General features: G+C 42.8%; 1 protein-coding gene across 7 annotated transcripts in view; it reads right to left on the bottom strand.

The window, feature by feature from the left end:
• Positions 1–3653: 3653 nt before the first annotated feature.
• The window catches only part of ep300b (E1A binding protein p300 b), a 35654-nt gene continuing 17328 nt past the window's right edge, over positions 3654–21979 (bottom strand). For 3 of the 7 annotated variants that reach the window (XM_023273002.3, XM_023273003.3, XM_023273004.3), the window contains exons 17-30: positions 21761–21912; positions 19340–19579; positions 18552–18640; positions 16378–16488; positions 14225–14281; positions 13969–14046; positions 13403–13470; positions 12753–12903; positions 12175–12435; positions 11782–11947; positions 10154–10321; positions 9899–10060; positions 8546–8827; positions 3654–8146 (exon numbers count right to left, since the gene is read on the bottom strand). In XM_023273002.3, the coding sequence (XP_023128770.2) occupies positions 4976–8146; positions 8546–8827; positions 9899–10060; positions 10154–10321; positions 11782–11947; positions 12175–12435; positions 12753–12903; positions 13403–13470; positions 13969–14046; positions 14225–14281; positions 16378–16488; positions 18552–18640; positions 19340–19579; positions 21761–21912 (5156 nt within the window). In that variant the 3' untranslated portion in view covers positions 3654–4975. The remainder of the gene's footprint in view (positions 8147–8545; positions 8828–9898; positions 10061–10153; positions 10322–11781; positions 11948–12174; positions 12436–12752; positions 12904–13402; positions 13471–13968; positions 14047–14224; positions 14282–16377; positions 16489–18551; positions 18641–19339; positions 19580–21760; positions 21913–21979) is intronic. The other 4 variants (XM_023273007.3, XM_023273010.3, XM_023273005.3 and 1 more) reach the window with 3 other exon arrangements.

Here is a 21979-nt window from a genome sequence, read left to right as displayed (position 1 = left end):
TTTTCTTGCCAACATGCTGTACTATGAACTACAGGCCATACTATGTTACTCTTGAGTAAAGTATACTATACTTTGACATTTTCTGAACTACATCCTATACTTTGGCGTTATACACAGAGTGCTTTGGTTACATGTTGATTTATAATCTAGATTTTTTTCTGTTTTGTTTTTTGACAGGATTACCACAGACCTGACCATGAACACCGTTGACACCCACCTGAGGGAGACACTGTCTAAGATCTCAAGGCTGCTTGGTCGTGGTCTTTCTGGCACGTACTCTTCCAAGATGAGCCGGGAAGTTAAACACTGATGGAATGACACCAGGTCTAAGCTGACAAACTTCCACTTCCTCCTCAACCCATAGTCTCTGGGAAAACTACATGGAGTAAGAAAAGTAGACAGAGAAGTAAGTAAGTCTTTACACAACATATTAAAAAAGAAATCATGCTAATAAATTAAGTACAAATAACCAAATTCGCCAATATACTGGAGACCAGAGCTTTTTAATTTGATAAGTATAATCTTGTTTAGTAACATTTCAATTATTTGAGAGCAGTCCTAAAGAACTGCCTGTAATCCCAATCATAAAATGGGTTTGGAGGAAGAACATAGATGGTAATCTGGATATACATGAGTTAGGCTTTATAACTACTATTGGTAGTATTGGTGATAGTAATAGCAATGTGACTACTACTAGTAGTAGTAGTAGTACTAACTACTGCTGCTGATACTGGCACTGCTACTACAACTTGTAATATTATTACAAATGCTGATACTACTTCTACGACTCTAACTGCTGTTTATACTACTACTACTACTGCTTGTACTTTTAGTATTACTACTACTGCTTGTACAACTATACTACAGCTACTATTAATCGTCTGGTATTTGGTTGTCAAGCTGCTAGCTCGCCTTAGTGTTTTGCTAGTGGCTAACTAGTTAGCTCTCATAGACTGGAAGCTCTCAACAAGATTTCATAATGAAAAAAGAGCCAAAAACTATTCTTACCTATGAAAAGTCATTCCAAGTTTCCTTGTCTCAATCGTACGACGCAGTGTGTAACTGTATGCAGCACAGTGAGCCGGCATACTTGTTGTTTCCGTTTCCACGCCGTCTACATCAACGGAATGCACTGAAACTTTGCCCCCACTAGCTTAGCCTCGCCGTAGCACGCAGCTCAAAGGGGCGTGTCCTAGCTACTCATTCATATCTATGACAACAACGATGGCTGCACATAAGGACGCCTGTCAATGACGTTGATTAGCTGCGTAAATACCATTATATACAGTCTATGGTAAATACGTATGTGAATCCCATCATTGGCTGCAGCAGCCAGTCACTGGTCACTCACTGACTCACACTGAAAAATAGCACAGAATGAATTGTTACGTGTTTATTTTATTTACAATTTAGGTTGGATTTTTGTGTGTGTACGCAGCGCAGATTTTCTGTGCGCGGAGACCGTGTCAGCAGTGCGCAATTGCGCAGCTTAGAGGGAACAGTGTTTTGGATGCTTACATTATTTTACTTTCGACACAGAAAATAAATTATTTAACAAAAACTACCAGGGTCAAAATTATTTATTCTATTCTATTGTATTTAAATAGCGCCAATTACAGGTCAAATTGTCTCAAGATGCTTTACAGAACCCATATGCCTGAAGCCCCAGAGCAGCCCTAAGGTGACACCGGCAAGAAAAACACCCTTTTAACGGGAAGAAACCTTGAGCAGATCCCGGCTCTTTATGTGGGGGACCCCATCTGCTGCTGGCCGGCGGGTTGAGAGGGACAGAAGAGGTGGAGAGGTGGGGAGGGGAAGGAATGGGAGAAGAGGAGGATGGGGGAACAAGGAACATAAAACGCACAGATGGATACATGCATGATAAGATAGATGATACATACAAAGTACAAGCTAACATTGAAACTGATTCATAGTTTACTGCTATGATGTACGGCTCTGGTATTAAATCTACTACATATATAGCTGGTAGTAAAATTCAAACAGTGTGTAGATGAAAATATCAAGTATAGTGAGGGCGATGCAGAGTCGACTGGTGGAAATGGGCAGCTGGAACCAGTGGGCTGGAGGAAGGTCAGCAGCAGCATCCCTTGATGCTAATAGTCAAATGTGTTTCCTTTTTGCTGGATAACAGCTTGAAATCATTTGTTGTAGTTTGTATTGAGTCTCTGACATCTCCTGAGGAATCCCAGTTCATTCTTCTTTGGCAAATCTCTCAAGCGCCTCCAGATTTGATGGTCTTCTGGCATGGACCCTGGTCTTCAGATTCAGATTCAGAAAACTTTATTTGTCCCCAGAGGGCAGTTTTCAGCCTTCAGTTGACCCCGCAGATTTTCAGTGGTATTCAAGTCAATAACGTTCACTTTGGTCTTCAGGAGGTAGATCTTCACCAGGAGCGACGTATGTTTTGGGTCGTTGTCGTGTTGAAAGACAAAAGCGACGACCCAGGCCCAGTTTTGCAGCTGACTGCTCGAGGTTTTCTTTCAAAATCTTCATATATCCTTCTTTTTTCATGATTCCTTCAGTCTTGACAAGATTCCCAGGTTCCAGACGCACTGAAGCATCCCCACAACATGATACTGCCACCACCGTGTTTAACTTAAAACCCGAAAATTTCATAGGAGGGCTAATAATTGTCTTCAACTGTATGTAAGGAGACTGCCTTCATGTTAAATGCATTCATGGCCACTAGAGGGCGCGTTGCTCCAAGAAAAGATAAATTACAGTAAGTGACGCCATCAAATTAATGTATGTTTGAGGTGACATTTAACGAGTAGAGATGTCCTTCCCTTGCTGCAGGAGGCAAAATTACCAATTTATTAGTTATTATTAAAGATCAGAGACAGAAGTCGGTACAAGGTTCATCATGAACTCTACTGGTGAAAACTGGTGTTTGATATTTACATGAATTACATCTCAGGTGCAGATGAAGGTGACCCTGCTGTTACGAACCATCAGGTGTGGGAGACGTAAAAGGTGAAGCCTTCTATTTTGAGAAGTACAGTCAAACCAAAAAAAAAAAACCTTGTCAAAATAAAGAGGATCATAAAAAAGAGGACATTAAGGTTGTCTTTGGGCAGCATTGGACCTTCCAACAAGACAATGATTTAATCCTCCTGTTGTCCTCATTTACAGGCACCAAAAAAATATTGTTTCCTTGTCTGAAAAAAGTCCAAAAATTCAGCAAAAAAATTCCCCAAATTTCGGAAAATTTGCAAAACCTCCAGGAGGAAAATTCCAATAATTCCTTAAAAGTTTCCCTTAAAAGTTTTTTTTTTTTTTTTTTTAAATCCCCCAAATTTGAACCATCAAATTATTTATTTTTTAAAAATAAAACTTTTAAGGAATTACTGGAATTTTCTTCCTGAAGGTTTTGCAAATTTTCAGAAATTTGGGGGATTTTTTTTGCTGAATTTTTGGATTTTTTTCAGACAAGGAAACAATATTTTTTGGTGCCAGTAAATAAAGACAACAGGAGGGTTAAAGTTAACCAGCTCTGGAGGTTAGTCATGCAACATGGTTACCATGGTGATGAGAGCCAGCCTCATGATGCTGATAAACTTCACTGTATAACACAGGCAACAAGTGTCTTTCTCACACCTTCTTGTCAGACAGATACATACAGGACACATCACTATTGGTAATTTTAATTTTATTATAAAAAACAGTATTTGAGTCCACAGTTTGTGTTTCCTTTGTACAGTAAAAAATATTAAATTAAACTCCCAAAGTTCGTAGCAGAAAGATAAAGAGGATGGAGTTTAAGGGGAGGGAGCTAAACATCCCCCAAAGATGGGGGTGGAGAAGGAGGAGGAGCGGGATTTAAAGTCCAAGGGAAGCAGCAAAGGGGACGAGGCAGAAAGAGACGGAGACCGACTGCTCATATCTTTCACCTCATTTCTGTGCAACACAGTTCATTTGGATCATTATCCTCTGTTTACTCCAAACAGTAGAATCCTAAAAAAAAAAAAACACTAAAAGGAGCCCCACCCCACCCACATTTCACACCCTGGACCATGTACTCAAAATGTTTCAGGCACACAGGTATGCACCCCCCCTCCCCAAGCCTCCGCTGCGCCATATCAAGTGTCTTTTAAAGGAAGGAGTGCACACACATTCGAGGGAGAGGGCTTGCATGTTTGCGTGGGGGGAGAGAGTCCCTTCCAGCATGACCGATGTCCAATACAGAAGCTGGCCAGGATGTCAGATATGATGCCTGCTCCACACTGCAATAAAACACTGACATTATTCCCACCTGGACAACTAAAGACATCTAGAGTCAATCTTAACAGTCGATAACAAAAATAGATTTCTATACGAATTGTAGCAGTCTCAAGGTACACAACACCCCCACCCCAGCCCGAAAGAAAATAATAAATAAAGCAAACATTTTAAAAAGGAAGATATGCATCACGTTTGGATTTACATTAATAATCCTCACTTTGCAAAACAGAAATAGACTGAATGATGCCAAACAAAACGGATTAAAAAAAAAAAAAAAAACACAAACAAAAAAAAGTTCTTTGCATTAAATCATTTCTTCTTTAATTCTCGACCACTTTTAAAATATTAAAAACATTTCTTAAAAAAGGCAAGTACTTCTATTTACCCCCGGAAACCCCAAAAATATCACCTTTCTCTTCTGCAAAAGGTGGAGATAAAAGGGGTGCTAGAGACCACCGTCCCCCTCTTTGTCCACAATTGGCAAAAAAATATATTAACAGCAATAACTTACAATTCATTTATTCTAATTCATTTAACAACTGCTTGATTTATTGTTCATCTCCCATAGGAAGTTCAGTTCAATGCATCTTTATTGAAAACATTTTAAATAACATTTAATAAAGTATAAAAAAAGAAAGGCTAAGTCATAACAATAACACTGTCCTGGGTGAGTGCAGTTTGTGCGAAGAATCACGGAGCGTTTCAGCCCATCTTGACACTTTATAGAGACGTCCTAGATGATGTCTAAATGGTTGTGATTTATGTTCTGGCCCATCGGGTCCTGACCGTTGCCCCCCGGCCCGTGTAGACCGGCCATGCTGCTCAGCTGAGACAGCATGGCGCTTTGGTCTGACCCAAACTGCTCCATAGTGTTCTGTTGCTGCTGGGCCGCCGGCTGCTGCTGCTGCTGCTGTGAAGGGACGATTCCTGGGTGATGCTGGTTCAGATGACTTGGGTGTGGAGAACCCGTCTGCATCTGGGGGGAGATGTGATGTGGGGAGGGCTGAGGCTGCATGCGCGGGGACGGACTGGAGTGTGGCGGCTGGGACTGGGGTCTGGGCGACGGCTGAGGGGATCGCACCTGACTGGCGAGGGACGTGGGCAGCGCTTGGCCCTGCAGGTGGGGGTGCGGCGACTGGGCCATCTGCTGGGGCTGCTGAGGGCTCATGGGATTGCTGTGTTGAGCCGGTGACCCCCCAGGGCCCAGATGTTGCTGCTGCTGGAGCAGTCTCTGGTGAAGAGCCTGTTGGAGCAGGGCCTGAGAGGATGGAGGGGGGGGTCCACTCTGAGTGGGCTGAGGGCCCTGAGGGGGCTGCTGTGGACCTCCTACGCCCCCCCCACCTGGCCCTGCATCACCCCCTGGTAGGCCAGCATGGGTGTTCTGCTGCTGCTGCTGCTGCATCTGAAGGTGGTGCTGGTGCTGGAGCCTCTGCTGGAGTGCAGCTGTGGCCTGCTGTTGGGCCACTGATCCTGGGTAACCTTGGCCCTGCTGGCCTGGGGGGCCACCTGGTTGCTGAGGGCCAAGAGGTGGACCTCCAGGTGGACCCTGTCCCACTGCAGGAGGCTGCATCCCTGGCTGTCCCATGAATCCCTGGCCCTGAGGTGGCTGTGGCTGCTGGAATTGTACGTGATTTACTCCCATTTGCTGCTGCTGCTGTTGTTGCTGCTGCTGCTGCTGAAGATGTCGTCTCATGAGCAGCTCTCTAAACTGGGGGCCGTTGAGATTTCCCATTTGTGGCCCCTGGCCCTGCATTCCTCTACCTACCCCTTGTTGTTGCTGCTGCTGCTGTTGGAGAGCTGCAACTTGCTGCTGTTGTAAACCGCTGAGCATTGGCCTCTGCTGTTGTTGTAGCTGCTGCTGCTGCTGCTGCTGTAGCTGCTGTTGCTGGAGCTGAGCCATTGTGGCGATGTTGACATTTGTCGCCCCCTGACCCCCCATGTGCATCCCTGGCTGGCCGGCACCTGCAGCATTCATGTTCACCTGTGGACCCCCTCCTGGAATCACATTTCCAACAGGACCCCCTGTGGGACCAGGTCCTCCAGGGACGCCGCCTGGGAGACCTCCTGGTCCAGGAGGGCCCCCCTGCCCCCCCTTGTATCTTGAGGCCCTTTGCTTAATGAAAGCAGCCATGAGCTGTGGGTTAGACCGCAAGATGTTGAGGACTTGCTGTTGCTGGAGCGGTGAGCTAGGCGATCGAAGAGTCCTTAATAGCTCTTGCAGGGCTGCCTGGGGGATGTTTCCACCAGCAGCAGCCACCCCTGCAACTCCAGGGACAGCTCCTCCTGTGACCCCACCGCCAGCACCCTGCTGCTGCTGCTGCTGCGCCATGTTCATCAAGGCAGCATGGCCCTGAGCTTGTTGGTGTTGCTGCTGTTGATGTTGAGTTGCCATCATGGTTTGATGGCCCATTTGGTTCATCATAGCTTGCCTCTGCTGGGGTGGCATCCCCTGGCCTGCCCACTGCTGTTGCTGCTGTGGAGGGTTCTGAAGTGGAGCACCCATCCTCTGCTGCTGAAGCTGCACCTGAGTGGAGAGCTGGCCCTGTGGCAGGCTGCCCTGTTGAGGGTTCTGCTGCATGGGCCCACCAGCACCAACCATCATCCCTGGAGGAGCACCTTGCTGTTGATCCATGTGGACGCGAGCGGCTGCCACTGCTGCTTGGTTCTGTGGTGGCATCCCCTGTCCAACCAGCCCTACCGCCCCTGGGTGTCCCATGCCCATCTGCTGACCTTGACCCTGTTGGTGGTGGGGGTGAGGAGGCATCAACCCTGCAGCTGCCTGGGCTGCTTGTCTCTGTAGAGCCATCTTCCTTTGAGCATCAGCCACCTGCTGAATCTTCATAGCTATTTCTACTGCTGCCGGTGGAGGGCCAGAAGGAGGCTGCTGTTGCTGCTGTGGAAGTGAAGCCTGGCCCTGCGACTGGCTGGGAGCCTGTTGACCCCCAACACTTCCAGCTATGACAGCGCCACCAGAATGTTGCTGGGGAGGCGTTGCAGAGCCAACAACAGGTTTACCCTGGGACTGGTGGATTGGGGAGGAGCCTGGTGGTCTGCTGGCATATTGAGGCAAACTGTTGGGGTGCTGTTGGAGCTGCTGAGGGTTGGTCCCAGTTCCACTTTGCTGTTGTGGCTGGACCTGAGGAAGCATTTGCTGCTGATGTTGAGGAGAGTTCATTATCCCTCCTGGCGCACCACTTCCACCAGCCATCTGTGGGAACTGGTGATGAAGGGCATGTTGAGGAGGCATCCCTCCAGGCTGTTGCTGCTGCTGTACTCCAGGTCCAGGACCCATTCCCTGCTGTGGAACTGGAGGCATTGTTTGAGTAGGGGTCTGCGGAGTTGGAGGTTGAGTTCCACCAGACGTTGGGGTACTGGGTGCTGTGGTACCATTGTTTCCTGGAGATGGAAGTCCTACCACAGGTCCTCCTGGTTGCCCTCCAGGTGGCTGCCCCACCCTCTGCATGCTGGCCATTCTCCTCCTCAGCATTTGGGCCTGTTGGAGTCTGTGCTGCAGCTGCTGCTGCCGGAGCTTTTGCTTGATGTTCAGACAGAACGGGACGGGACATTTGTTCTCCTGACAGTGTTTGGCGTGGTAGCAGCACAGAGCAATGAGCTGCTTGCAGATGGGACAGCCACCGTTCGTCTTCCGCTTGCAACCTTTTGTGTGCTGAACAACACGCTTCATCTTCTGGCAGGATGGCAAAGAGCAGTTGGCGTTGCGGCACTGGCATGCGTGGACTAGTGACTGGATGCAGCGCTGGATACTGAGGCGGCGAGAGTCACCAGGGCTCTGGGTAGCTGCTGCTGCCTGGTTGTTGCTATCATCATCCAGCCCAAGCCCCAGCTTATCCATCTTGTGCTCGTGACCTTTAGTGTTGTAGCAGGTGATGCACAAATCATAGTCCTGGAGAAGGAAAGGGAAAAAAATAGCAATAAAAAAAAAATGAATATGAACTGAAATACGGGATTAACAAAGACATACCAAAGAATTTCATATACAGTGTACACTCACAAAAGTTTGTACAGTTTTGACAGTGTACTGTCATGGCTTTTGGTAAGTCCTTAAATTAGTTTTTACATCAACTTCTCACCGGTACCCTACAGCAACATACCCCCACCAATGTAGCCTTTCAGGAATTTTCGCTTGTGCAACTATCATATCAGGTAACTCCAGAGAAGCAGAGCAGTTTTTTTTAGTTTATCTATGCCACCAAACAGTTGCATACCACTAGAAATCATAGTTTAGTCTGTACAGGGACTGCACAAGAAGAAAAACATGTCGTCATTGAATAATTTTTCTCACCTCACACACAGTGCAATGGAAGCGGGTCTCAACGTGGTGTTTACACTCATTGCAGGTGTAGACAAAGCGGTCCTGGCTCTGGTTGTGGAGCTCCACCAACATACACATGGAGCTCCATTTGGACCTCCTTAAAGAGCTGAACTCTAAGTGCTTGTCCCTGGCCAGAGTCAGAAAAGCATCACGACCGTCCATCAGGTCACAAGCCATGAGAGGATCCGAGTCAGTGATGGGAGGCAGCGAGTTGGCGGTGGGGCCGGCGATGAGGCGGATGACGAAGAAGACCTGCCAATCAGAGTGGAAAAGATCAACTGTAGATGAGGACGATGTGTGATTCAGAACACAAAGGCAAGCTTTTAAGACACTTTCAAAATTATTTAGATTAATACATTCAGAAATATATAAAACTATTCAGAAATCTTGAGTATTGCAGAAGAATAGACAAGTTGATTAATTTTTTCTCCAGAGAAATTTCAGTGCAGAATGTAAATAGATGTCTAGATACAGATGTCTAGATGGATAGACAGATGTCTAGATAGATAGATGTCTAGACAGATGTCTAGATACTTCATTAATCCCGAGGGAAATTCAAGTTGAGCACCTTTGCATAAGGTTTTGCCTACACAGGAGTCATTACCAACTAACATCAGCATAAACGTAACAACAGCTTTGTGACGTGTGATGACTTTCTTGTAAATAGTGAGGGTGACACCACAAAGACACTTTATGATGGAGACAAAATGTTCAACTTGGCAAAGGATCAGATATGCTGACTTGCTCAAAAGACGAAGAGCATCGGGTTGGCAAATGTGACATATGTTATGACATCATGTCCTTAAATATAATAGCAATTAAGGGTAATGATAATTGTTTTATCCGGTTCGACCTTGTTAGATAAGCTACTGGTGTGGCAAACATCTCTGTTAATCACCCATGTTATTGCAAGCTGCTAAAAATCAGGTGGTCAGTGTGAAGATCAACAACATCAGTTATTTATGATCAACTGAATACCTGCAGAGAGTGTGAAAGTTGGAGAATGTGCATTAATGTACTGTTGCACTTATCTCTGAAAGGACTGACACTTTTATAAGCAGAAGTGTGACATAAAGGTGGAGATTAAATAGCTGATTTTAATAAAGACTCATTCCCCATCAGAATTTTGGAGTTGTGATTATACTAATTCCTACCACTAATTATCAGTTGGCAAGTTATTGTCTACCTGTTGCAACAACAGCATAGAGTGGTGTCAAAAAGACCGTTTTGATGATATAAGTCACTTGTCATAACAGTATAATTATATGGTACAATCTCAAGAAAGTAAGTAGCTGTTGCTCCAGTTAAATCAGACCTGCATACCTCTTTATGTTTCTCCATGGTGGCGTAGAGTTTCTGGGAAAGGTCGTTGGAAACATTGGGCATCCCTGGTTTCTTCTTATTGGCTCGGCTTAAGCTGCTCTTGTTCTTGCTCGTCTTTTTATTGTTCTTCTTTTTGGCATTTTTGCTGTCTCCTTTTGTGGCCTGTAAAAGTTTTAAAGTTAATTTCAATAGACTTCCCCAAAACAAAATGAAGCCTGAAAACGTTGACTACATGCAGACTTTCATTCTACTCACATCTGTGCTCTCATTGGAGGTACTGTTTTCCTCCCTCTTCCTCTCCTCCTCCTCCTGCTCCAGCTCCTTGATACTCTCCTCCAGCACGTTGGGCCAGAAGTCACCCTCAAAGTACGGCAGCTCCTTGGCACTGGTCAGCCGGTCCTCTGTAGCCTGCTTGAAGATGTCCTAAAAAGACAAAGACATGGAAAGTAATAGTGTTAATGTCACTGAAAAGTCTTTTCACGGTTTCAGGAAAGACAAAATATCAAACTGGGGTTCGAGATTAACACCACTCAAACAGCAGGCAAGAAACCTGCTTCAACACAGGGTCAATTTAGCAGCTAGCATGGAAAGTTAAAATAACATTATTTATCAGTTGTTACTTTGAACATGTTGTTGAAATAATCATGCTGGCTTTCATCTGAAAAAATAATACAACCAAACCTAAACTTACAAGCGTGACATTAGAATAACATAAGTTTATTCCACATGTGTCATTTAAAATTTGCCATAAATAAATCATCTAGACTAGATTTTGTAAAAAAAAATAAAATAAAAAATTTAAGTTGCAAGCAGTGTTGAACGGGTGCTTGCATTCCTGCTGGTCAGTGAATCCAAGCATGTCATTTCTAAAGTCTGAGTCAGATTGGAGCATGTACAGGCCAGTTTTTCACACAGTATTTCCTGTTCCATGGCAAAAAAAATAAATCGAAATTCCGCCAGCCGCCATTTCCACACCGTCAGACTTTTGTGAAGCATTTTGATAAATTTTGATCACCTATGCCTGGTGTAAATCCTGGCCAAATTTGACCTCTCTCTGGGTTACCCTGTTTGAGTTGATAGCTTTAGAAAATGTCAAAAAAATTACCCAAAATCGTCAAAAATATGACGCATAATTCAAAATGGCCAATTTCCTGTTGGGTTTTGGGCATGGGGGTCAATTACAGTTTTGTGCGTCTTGACGGGTTACATATGTGTACCAAATTTCAGAAGTCTAGGTGAGATGTACTGGCTGTAGTTCCTGTTCGTCTGTCCTGACGTGTGCAAATTTATACGTGTTTTTGAGTATGTTCAGGCCTTCAAATTGGAGATTGTTTTGCCGACCTTAAAAAGAGTAGTAATTCCTTGCATTGCAAAAGTGTCTTTGCACCATTTGGTGCTCGGACCCTAAAAATCCTGTGCTCCCTGGCACAACCGAGAAGTTTTAGGGACTCAGCTGTAAGTCATGAGGCAATAAAAAGGGACTTTTCAGCTGAACTGGCCTGAATTACAGGCTGTATTTACACAGAGCAGAGATGAAGCAGGCATGCAAACAAACTAAAAATGTGAACATTTAAATATCTATCATATATAGAGTCACTACTTGTTTCAGTATTGGTAACACCTGTGAGCGGGCACTGGGAAAAATGTTGAACACGTAGATTGGAGGGTTTTTTAATTATTGGGAGAGACTGACTGAAAACATGGAGGAAAATAAGTACTACTTTCAACTGTCACAGCTATCACAGTAGCCGCCTGCACTAGTTGGAGTGTCTTCAAATCAGTGTAACAAATGTGATCAAGTGGAATTTTAACTTGCACATTCTCAAAAAAAGGTCCCACATGTAACCATTGTGGTTGGCTAACTCTAAAATTAAATGTCTCACCTTGTAATCGTGGACAATGCGTTCAGCAACCGCCTTGTCCAGCATCTTCTTGTACCATTCCTGCAGGCGTTTTGGCTTAGGAATCTTCTGGTCCGCTGGGTGACAGTGGAAGATGTAATCATCCCCTTCACTAGGAGGGCAGGCCCAGATGTGTCCTGTTGTAAACCTGAGACAGGGACACATGTAGTTGTATTGACCGAGGCTTTTGTAAAAGAAGTGAAATCGATTTCCTTTCGACTCATCTGCCTCCTGGAACATAAAGCCTCATGAACCCACGACACTGCATAACATACTAATCTTTGTATGCTTCTGTAGCTTTATGTTTCATTTCAGCTCCCCAGGTGGGGTCTCTTGCAGATGTCATGTTTGAGAAAGCCAAAATTTGTCTCTTACCCCTGCCTTTTGACATACTCCAAGTATCCCAGAAGGATCTCATGGTAGATGGTAGTCCTGAGGTGTCGAGGTTTGAAGAAGTGCACGCTGTCCAGGTAAGAAATGTACACTCGTCTCTGATTGGGAGGTGGGCAGTCCGAGCCGTACTCTTGAACGTGCATGCCGAAAAAACATACATCTGCCCCATCGATGTCCTCAAATGCGAACAGGGCTTTCATCCTGTATGGAAAAGACTCAGCCATCTCTCCATTGTCCACAAACCTGAAGAAAAAAAAACACAGCTTGGGTGAGGAAAATAGCCATGAAATCCAATAAATAAACAGTGACGAGAGTTTTTCTTGCCACAATTGATTAAACTGTGGGGGTGTTTCCGAGTTCCATCAATTCCCGCCGCCCGCTACATATTTAGGTCACGCGATTCTGTATCTGTACATAGTGTACACATCCATAACACACACCTGTACTCAGCACAAGAATCAGTTGTAAAAAAAAAATTGTGATTTGCAGCAGGTATCAGGCTTGATGAGTAAGCTACCATCCTAAATATGTGTAGTAATTAGTGAAATTTGCCCGTTTACCTGGACTTCATACCCGGCTTGACCTCAACCACCTTGTCTGAGACGTGGACCACACGGATGGTGACCTCGCCAGACTCAGGGTGATTCTGCCGCTTGAGGTAGTCGTTCACTCGTGTCTCCAAATAGCTCCCCAGCTTGGTCTGAGGAAGCCCTGTAAAAAAATACAGAGACGTGTGTGAACACACAACAGTTGTGTTTATCCCTGCTGTTACCAAAGGTATGTCACTATGGCATGCTCAGACGTCTGTGTTAAAATATCTTAGCATCCCCATCACACACAGTTTCAAGTTTGTTTTTTATCATTATGATTAACGGTATTACACAGTGTTTTATTTCATAGAAGATATTTCTCAGTTCTCTGTACTTCTAGCCATAGTCGTGCTGTTTCCATAGAGGGGCAGGATTTTATATAAGTCAAAAATGACCCCACAGCTAATAACAATGCAGCACTAGCAAAAACATCCAGAAATTTCCTGGGGTTGAGATGGTTAAGATGTGAAATTGACAGATTATTGGAAATATTGGTATTATGACAAAAAGAATCTAAACCTAGGATGAGAAGGAATTGGAAGTCTGAAAGGAAGACAAGAAGGGAGTAAAGGCTGTAAAACACGTGCATGAAATGAGCTGGTAGTTAAGCGATGACTTACTTTTGGCTGCATATTTGTTCTCTTTCCGCGTCTTATTGGCCTTTTTGAGGCAGTTGTCGCATACAAAGCTGTGATTAGGAAGGAATTGGATAATATATAGTTAATTGTGCAGGTTACAATCAGCACTGTTACAATAGGCACCAATAAGGTGGCCTTAATCAAAAAATGACTTGGATCAATTAACTGCAGACCACACATGAATGGAAATCAAATTTTGAGGCCTGAAATTTGCTCTACACTTGAGCTGCAGGACTTTGTTTGCATATGTATCTGTTGCAACAGTACAGAAAAGCATTTGTTCCCTGATGTAGTTATCAAAAGTTAAAACATGTTTTCAGTTTAAAACCCTTGTTTGACACTGAAGCTCAAGATTTCAGAATTGTGTTCAACCTGAAACAGAAGTTCAGGACAGCATGTGTACAGCAACGAGAAAATGTGTCTTCATTTGGGTTAGGATTTAACTGCTGTAGTTTTGATTTTTTATGCTTTTCGAAGACTATATATGTGTTTTTCAAACCAATTCTCACAACAGAATGTGCAGAGTGTATGTATGATAGCTGGCTCACCCTAACGGCCATATGGTTTCATTATGCAGGACACAGATCTGGTGCATTTTACGACCGCAGTCAATACATTCCACAAGTCTGAGCAGGGAGACGAAAAGAAGACAAAAGACAGACAATATCCAAAGTTAATAAAGCCAACATGATGGAACATCCTGTTCATTTCTGAGAAGTGGATAGCACAAAATCATAAAACAGTCTAAATACAAAAATGGATCTGAAGCATCATAGAGACAAATGAATTAAGAATGGCACATACAGCTCAGGGTCAAGTGTGTCATTCTTTTTTCGTTGGAACTGATCTTTGTTGATGGACCTGTGGGAGACATGGGAAGACAAATTAGTGTAAGCAACACACCAAGATTACCCTGTGTATACTACAGGCTGAACACAGAATCCTTTGTCCTCTATTCAGGAAATGCTAACAAAAGATCAGAACATTTCTTTTACCTCAAAAACGTATCACTACACGCTGTTCTCATTATTCATTGTAGAAATCAATAAAAGCAGAAGGCAATCATAATCTTTAACCACTTAAATCCCACTGAGCTGCTACTGTCAGTTAACAATATTCAATCCCACAAGGCAGCTGCGAAGCGAACATCAATCATCACTATTTATTCATCTATTTTCTCAAATTTGGTACACAAAATTAGGGCAGCAACCTTTGATTATAGTCATGATTGATTAAATGACAAATTATTTTCTTGATGAATCTATTAAATGTCAATTAAATTAGTTAAAATTGCCTGTTTTCCAGATTCCAGGGTGACATTTTCAAATGATTTGTTTTGTCCAGTTTAAAGAAAAAACACCCAAACATATGCAGTTTATATTAAAGCATTAGTGAAGCTCATCCTCAAACGTTGTCATTGTAATTACTCAGTTATCCAAATAATTAGTTTTTCTGACAATCAACTAATAGATGCGCCAACTAATCATCATAAATCTAATTTCACAAGAGCACTAGGTCTTGTTTTGTATGCTAAAATCTCAAAGATATTTTATTTATAATAAAATAAAACACAAAAAGGCAGCAATTCCTCACATGAGAGAAACGTGGGGGAAAAAAAAAATTTGTATGAAAAGTTGAAAAAAAACCTATTCACTTACAAAATGTGATTCTTATCTTTTCTGTTTTGTATAAATCCACAAATGACAAATATATATTTTTTAATACTGTTAGAAACGCTAATGGATGTTTTTTTTTTAAAATCTCCTAAAGATAATAAAATGGTGTTTTTTAAAAAATGTATATGCTGGAAGACGCTGTCAACTTCATCACTGAAAATTTCCACGTTGAACTGCAGTGAACTGTATCGAAAACACAGATTCAGATTTCCAGGGTTTCACACCTAAATCTAAAGGATTTGAAGGAGAGCTGGTGTGCTCGAGCTGCAGCGAGTAACAGAGAAAAACACAGAAACTTCATAAAATCTGCATATTCTAAAGGAACCAACTGTGTATGAGCCATTTAAAGGCAGGGAGGGATTATTTTCTTTGAAAAAGTTTCTAAATTTGGAACTTTGAGACACAGAGCCACGTTGAGACTTTAGTAAATGTGGTGTTGACGGGGAAAAACATGTTACCTAGATGTGTACAGTGCACATATATTAGAGTTATCTTGATATTATCTTCACAAAAGTCAAGCATTTGCTCGCATTCTGGATTTAGTGGCTTAATAATTAGCTTTACGAGACCAAGGTATTCCATCTCTGACAAATTCATATCAGCTTAGCAACACACACGGCAACAACAATACAGCTTTACTCCAATATACACACACTATCATCTGTATTTGACCCAAGATGGTGGTCAGTAAATTACACCTTCATTTAAATACTTTCATACAGGAAGATATAGCTTCAATTTAATGCAGTTAAATAATAACGACTCACATACACATCTTTCATTGATTTCTTCCATTCAGACAATGATCTGTATAAAAATTAACTAGCTGTGTTGTATTTGCAGCTCAGTGGGCAGTGATTTGGCACACAAATATAGCGCCCTTCCTTCATTTTTTTAAACCAACAAATGGATTCTGTATCAAATTGCTACTCCAATAATAGGAATCAAATTGAATCCTTAGATTGCCAATAATTTACACCCCTAGATGTTTAGCATGTCAGTCCAAAAACACACTACTTGGATACCTAAATAGTTGACTTCTCCGTCATTCGACTCCTACAGTCCTACGACTAATCAATCATAAGTCAATGTAGAATTTCAACCTTAAACTAGTTGGACAACCAAAAAAATTGGACATTTGTAACAGCTGGTTGTGACACTAAATGTCAGAAAGGCAGGACATCTTTATCTCGACAAACAGTACTCAAAAATCTCTACATTTTAGCTTGACAGCCTGTTGTATGTCATGCGTTACAGGAAGGTAAGACCGGTGGTACTCACGTCTGAGGCTGGGAGGGGTCATCCCCCAGGGAAACACTCTCGCCTTGGATTTCGTTGAAACACTTCTCACAGAAGTGGTACCTGTCAGCAAGAAGCCCATATTTTGGTGAACTACACCGTTCGTCATCAGCACAGCCAATCACAGAGAGGGCACGGAGAAGCAGCCGCCAATCAGGGCAGGGCAGGACAGGCCAGGGGGCGGACACACAGGAGGAGGCAGAGGGCAAGGTAGGTCGTCGCCAGGAGGTAGCAGCCAATCGTGATGCAGGGTTTTTATGTGGGCGGGTGTTTTGATTTTGCGCGCAAATTTCGGAGTGGATGATTGGTCACACCAAAGCAGGCCAATGCAGACATCACAAGCGTTAAAAAAGGAGGGAGAGAGGGGGAGAAGGGAGGGAGGGGAGGGAGATGGGGGAGGTCAAAATGAATATTAAAAAAGCGTGAAATAAGTCGTTACAGGTCAGACAAAGACAATGGAGGGACAGAGAGGGAGGGGGGGGCATGGAGGAGGGAGGGATGGACAAGATGTGAACAACAACCAACAGAGGACAGAGAGCCAAGGCAAAGCAAAGATTAGCTTTAGACGTCCAGTGGTAAACAATAACAACATTACAGCAACATGAGAGACCACTAGGAGCTGTGGAGGAGGAAGGGAGTGAGGATACAAGTCTCCAAACATGAAAAGGCAGATGAGGAAAAAATAAAAATGGTAAAGCAACAGAGAGCCATCATCCTTTATGTTCATTTATAAAGTGGGAACCGTTCTTCTGCTGGTGAGAATGGACACACCCCCCTTCCCACTCTGTTTGTGCAAGTAAATATCAAAAATTGCAAGCTGTCATGTTTACTCAATGGGAAACAATGAAGCAGCGACTAAGAAATAAGCGCTGAAGAAGACGGGAACCCACTTTATGAATGACAACATAATGAAAATTAAAAACGGTGAACTCTGACGATGGAGATGGTGCCAGGGTAACCATTTGAAGCCAAATTAAAACTCATCTGTGATTGTACTGATTAATTGATGCTATGCTGCCAGAAACATAATTAATGTGCAAAATACAAACACACAAAAGCTGATCTCACTGCCTGCATTTTCAAAGCAAAACGTGTAACGGTGTGGCTCCACTGAACATGTAATGTATGCGGGTCGTTCACAGAAAGCTTATTTTTAGATGTTTTTTAGGGTTGTCACCTCTTATCGTCACACAGAGAATGATCTGCTGCACCTCATTATGATTCTACTATAGGGAAAAACAATGCTCTAGCTTGTTTGTATTTCTTAAATCGGTCACACTTGTCTTCAGTGGTGTAAAGCCCAGAATGCAATGATGGTGCCCCTGCAAAATCGCGGCAGGGGAATTGTTTTGGTGGAACATTTAAATGCAGGGAGGTGAGCAGTATTATAGAAAAGGACAATTCACTTAAAAAATAAGCTGCCTTAATGCACAATTTGTTAAAACTAGGTTGCTATATCAAAAATAGGACACAAGGAGAAGAAATCTGCGTGAAATACTGTGGTTAATCCCCGAAGTCTACATCCAATGAGTCAGACTCAATTGCGGCAAAGAAAGACATTGAGCTTTTATTTTGGGATTGCTGCTTCTTCAGTTTCTGGACTCTGTGAGACGCTTGGAAATCCGTTCGAGAGAACGTGTGGCTTTATACTCCCAACCTGCAGGGGGCAGTGTATCATAAACACACATCTAGTACAGTACTAAACTAGAGCTTGCCATCGTTTACACCACTTACAACATGGCATTTTACCAAATAGTTGCATTTCAGCAGTTGGTTTTAATTTCACGCCATGAATTGTTAATAATCCGGTTGTAGTCTTAACTTGTATACTGGTAGATTCATTTTTTAAAAAAACATACTGATACCTCATAACAGATTACTATGTTTTAGGACAAAGCACACTTTTCTTAAAAGTATTAAAAGAAGACTATTTTTCCATTTGCAGTGTAGATCTCAAATGTGCATTTGCACCACTTACATGCCTGATGCCGCCCCTTTTTTACTGATGGCATCGTCCTCATGCAGCAGCCACTTCGTGAACCCTTCGTATACATTAACTGTTCAATGTAGCCACAAGCTAAATATCAACAATATCTTCTGAATGCTATCTGCCTGATCTGTGTGTGCGTGTGTGCGAATGTGCTGAAAGCCCTTACCTGTTCTGGTAGCTAAAATAAGCAGCGTCACGTTGGATGGTGCATAATTGTTTTCCATAGCAGCATAGAGTTTGGGGAGAAAACTCAAACTGCAAGAACAAAGAGACAAAAACAATTATTTGCAGATCTGCTATGTGAGGAAAGCTGAAGTTGCACAGTTCATACATAGACTTGTTAAATGCACACTGCAGTAGGATCGACAACAAAACTTGTACGTTTCTGTGTGTTCACTTTAAAGTGGTCACACCCAGCCCAACATTACACTAAATTGTCTGTTTAATGTAAAGCTACAACTAGCAGCTACTTGGCTTTGCATAAATACCTGAAACAAAATCCAACAAGCAGCACCTCCAAAGCTCACTAATAAACATGCTGAATCTTGTTTAATCTATAACACATCTGGAAGCAGCTTTTAGAGAACCTCACCAGACTTAAAAAGCTACAGACAGAAATAATCTGGCACGCAACACCTGTAAAATTGACAATTTTTACATTGTGGTTTTCATACAGACTTTAAAAAAACAGCTGTAAAATGGTAATTAGTGAACTTTAAAGATTGTTTCCAGTTTTTCTCTAAGCCAACATGCTTTTGTTTATCATTCCATATCTGCATTTGTGTTGTCAATCTTCTCATTTATCTTTTTGCTGTGGTGTAAAAAAAAAAAAAAAAAAAAAACTCAACCCCGACAAAAATCAATAAAAAAAGGAAGCAAAATGTTTACTTGCTTTTCTTCACCTGAACAGATGATAAGAAAATTAAAAGACAAAAACACATGGTTCTGTCTTACCTTCCTCCCACAACAGTACCCTAGGCCCTGCATGACGGGGTCAATCTCCGACTCGAACACCTCGGCCAGCTTGGAGCAGTACTTGTAGACCCGGGACGTCTTTCGGTTGTACAGCCAGGCGTTGTTGAACATCAACCAGATATCCTCCACATATTGCCACGGTTCTTGGTACTGTCCCGTGTCCAGCTTCCGCTTGATGGTCGACAGGTCCATAGGGTTCTTCACGATGTCAAAGTAGTCCTGGTTTGGAAGGGGCGCCATCCAGATTAGAGGAATAGGTTGAGGTAAAGTTCAGGAGTTGAGAAAGGTCAGAGGAGGGAGAGAAGGAAGTGCAGCAAGATGGTGGAGGGTTTGATCACCCGAGAGAAAAAGTCAAGAGAAAGAGGGGAGGGAGGAGCATGACCAACGCCATCAGCATTGTGGCCGTCAGATGAAGGTGTGTTGGAGGTGTCGCAGTCGACCAGGCGGGACCAGAGTAGGGAGAGAAGAGGGTGCAGGGGGACAATGTTGTTGAGCGCTGCAGAGAAGAAGGTTCACGTGCAAACAGAGAGACATGACAACGTCTGCCCTCCAGCTCTCTGCTTTGCACCCTACATTTAAAGTTAAGTCCCTATTTGTGCTGTAGACATGGGCCAGGCAACAAGTGTGTCAGGTCCTCTGCAGCTCATATAACCATTAAAAAAAATTGAAAAATGAGCCACAGATGCAATGTATAGATGATGCAATTTCCATGTTTGTACTGCAACTGAAGTTCAACCATGTGATTACGAAATTATCATTGATCAATTTGTGTTAAAGAATACATTTACTCATTGGTTTTGTGCCGAGGTCTGAAAGTAAACAAAACTTCCAGGCCAGGGCAGTGATCAGGGTGCAAAACCAAGAAGAACAGAGCAGTGGCAAAAGCAACAGGCAGACAGAGATCTACTGTTTTAAGCAACAAAAGTGTCGGCATTAACAATGCCAGCAGCATGAGTGGCAATATGATGGCAGAGTTAAAGCCAACAGTGCTGAGGTGAAGCAAATGTAAGAGGGACGGATGAATCTCCAAGTTGCTTTTCTGTTCCTGTCTCCTGCTGCCCTCTGATTCTCCTCAAAGTAAAGCGCATTTGAAAAAGAAGCAGAGGAGGGCGAGGAAAAGAAAAGCTTTTTTAGAGATTCAACCAAAAAAAAAGAAAAAAAAAGAAGAAGGAGGTGTGAGTTTCACAGAGCAGGGTCCATCTCAGTGTCACCATGGCAACAAGACTTAGGAAACAGACCCTCATCTCTGAATGGAACCACTCACATGAACAAACAAGTGATGCATATTACCCTGTCAGCCTGCAGAGCTTTACATCACAACACCACGGTGGCTATAAGTATCGAATATTAATAAAAATATATAAATCCTATCAGTTTGCACATTTCCGATAAAGCAGCTGAGTGTTTATATGAAAATGGTGTTTAATTATCTAACAGTGGAAAGCTGCATTACTTGACTGTGGAGGTTCCTGAAGGAGAGGTGAGCCAATAGCCTGGTGCTTGCTCATCACTGCTCTAAAAATGGGATTTATTAAATTTTGTATTTCGTAAGGCAGTGGGAGGATGAACACCGTCGCTCTGTTTCAATGTAAGCGTATACCCAAATATCCTCATGTGGCCTTAATTTGGATGCAAAGAGGGTAAAAAATGTATTGTCCCACCTCTACACAATGTCCACCTGAACACCGTCACACTAATACTGGTGAGGAACTGAACTAGAAAGCTAGCAATGGAATACTACGATGAAAACTATAAGAATTTTGAACACAAAATTTTATGTCAAAAGGCAAACAAATTAAAATGATAAATGAAAGCAACTGGCTCATGAACCGCAAATTGTTCTTTTGGAGTTTGGTCACAGAAATTATAAGTGACGTCTCTATTTTCATCTCTGTGCTGTTAAAGACAAATAGCCACTAATTGATGATGTACAATACTCCGATGAATGTTTACATCATGTGAGTCTCTGTTATCTTTTGTTTTTATATATTTTGGCTTTCTACAAGTAAATTATCACAGCTAGAAGTTCTGAGTATAAGAACTTTTAATGCTGCTTCATGTCATTTGCGCATATGTTCATAAGAGTCATTGCTTTGATTTCCAAATGACAAGAGGTATAAGAGAAGAGAGCACCAACTATCACACGCACGCACACACACAAACACACACAGACACACACACACTTTCAATCTCATTTTTCTAATTTCTGCATGCAATGGAACAAAAGTCAACTAAAAGATTAAAGAAACTTGAAGCGTGTATAAAATGATAAGTTTAAAAGTATGGCAACTATGGTAAAATAGATAAAAAAAAGATGAAAAAAGGAAAATATACAAACAGAAAAAAAAGCTACGTTTTCAGAGGAAGTGATGCAAAATGGCAGCCAGTGCAGTCCCTTACCAGGTTAGTTTTGTTACTAGTTCGAATACGTACGGGTATTCCCAGTAACTGGGGGTCCACCGGCTGACGGAAGGGTAGGGACTCAGGGTCCTGCCGGTACAAAGCTTCCAGGGTGGGCATCAGAGCCTGACGCAGCTCCTCCGGTTTAAAGACTGCAAAGGAAGAAGTAATAGAAACAAGAAGAAATGAGACTGGCTCAGAAGGCAGAGGAGGCAGGGG

The sequence above is a fragment of the Amphiprion ocellaris genome, chromosome 19 (assembly GCF_022539595.1).
Source record: "Amphiprion ocellaris isolate individual 3 ecotype Okinawa chromosome 19, ASM2253959v1, whole genome shotgun sequence".
Taxonomy (NCBI): domain Eukaryota; kingdom Metazoa; phylum Chordata; class Actinopteri; family Pomacentridae; genus Amphiprion; species Amphiprion ocellaris.
This window is presented reverse-complemented; position numbering and strand designations above follow the sequence as displayed.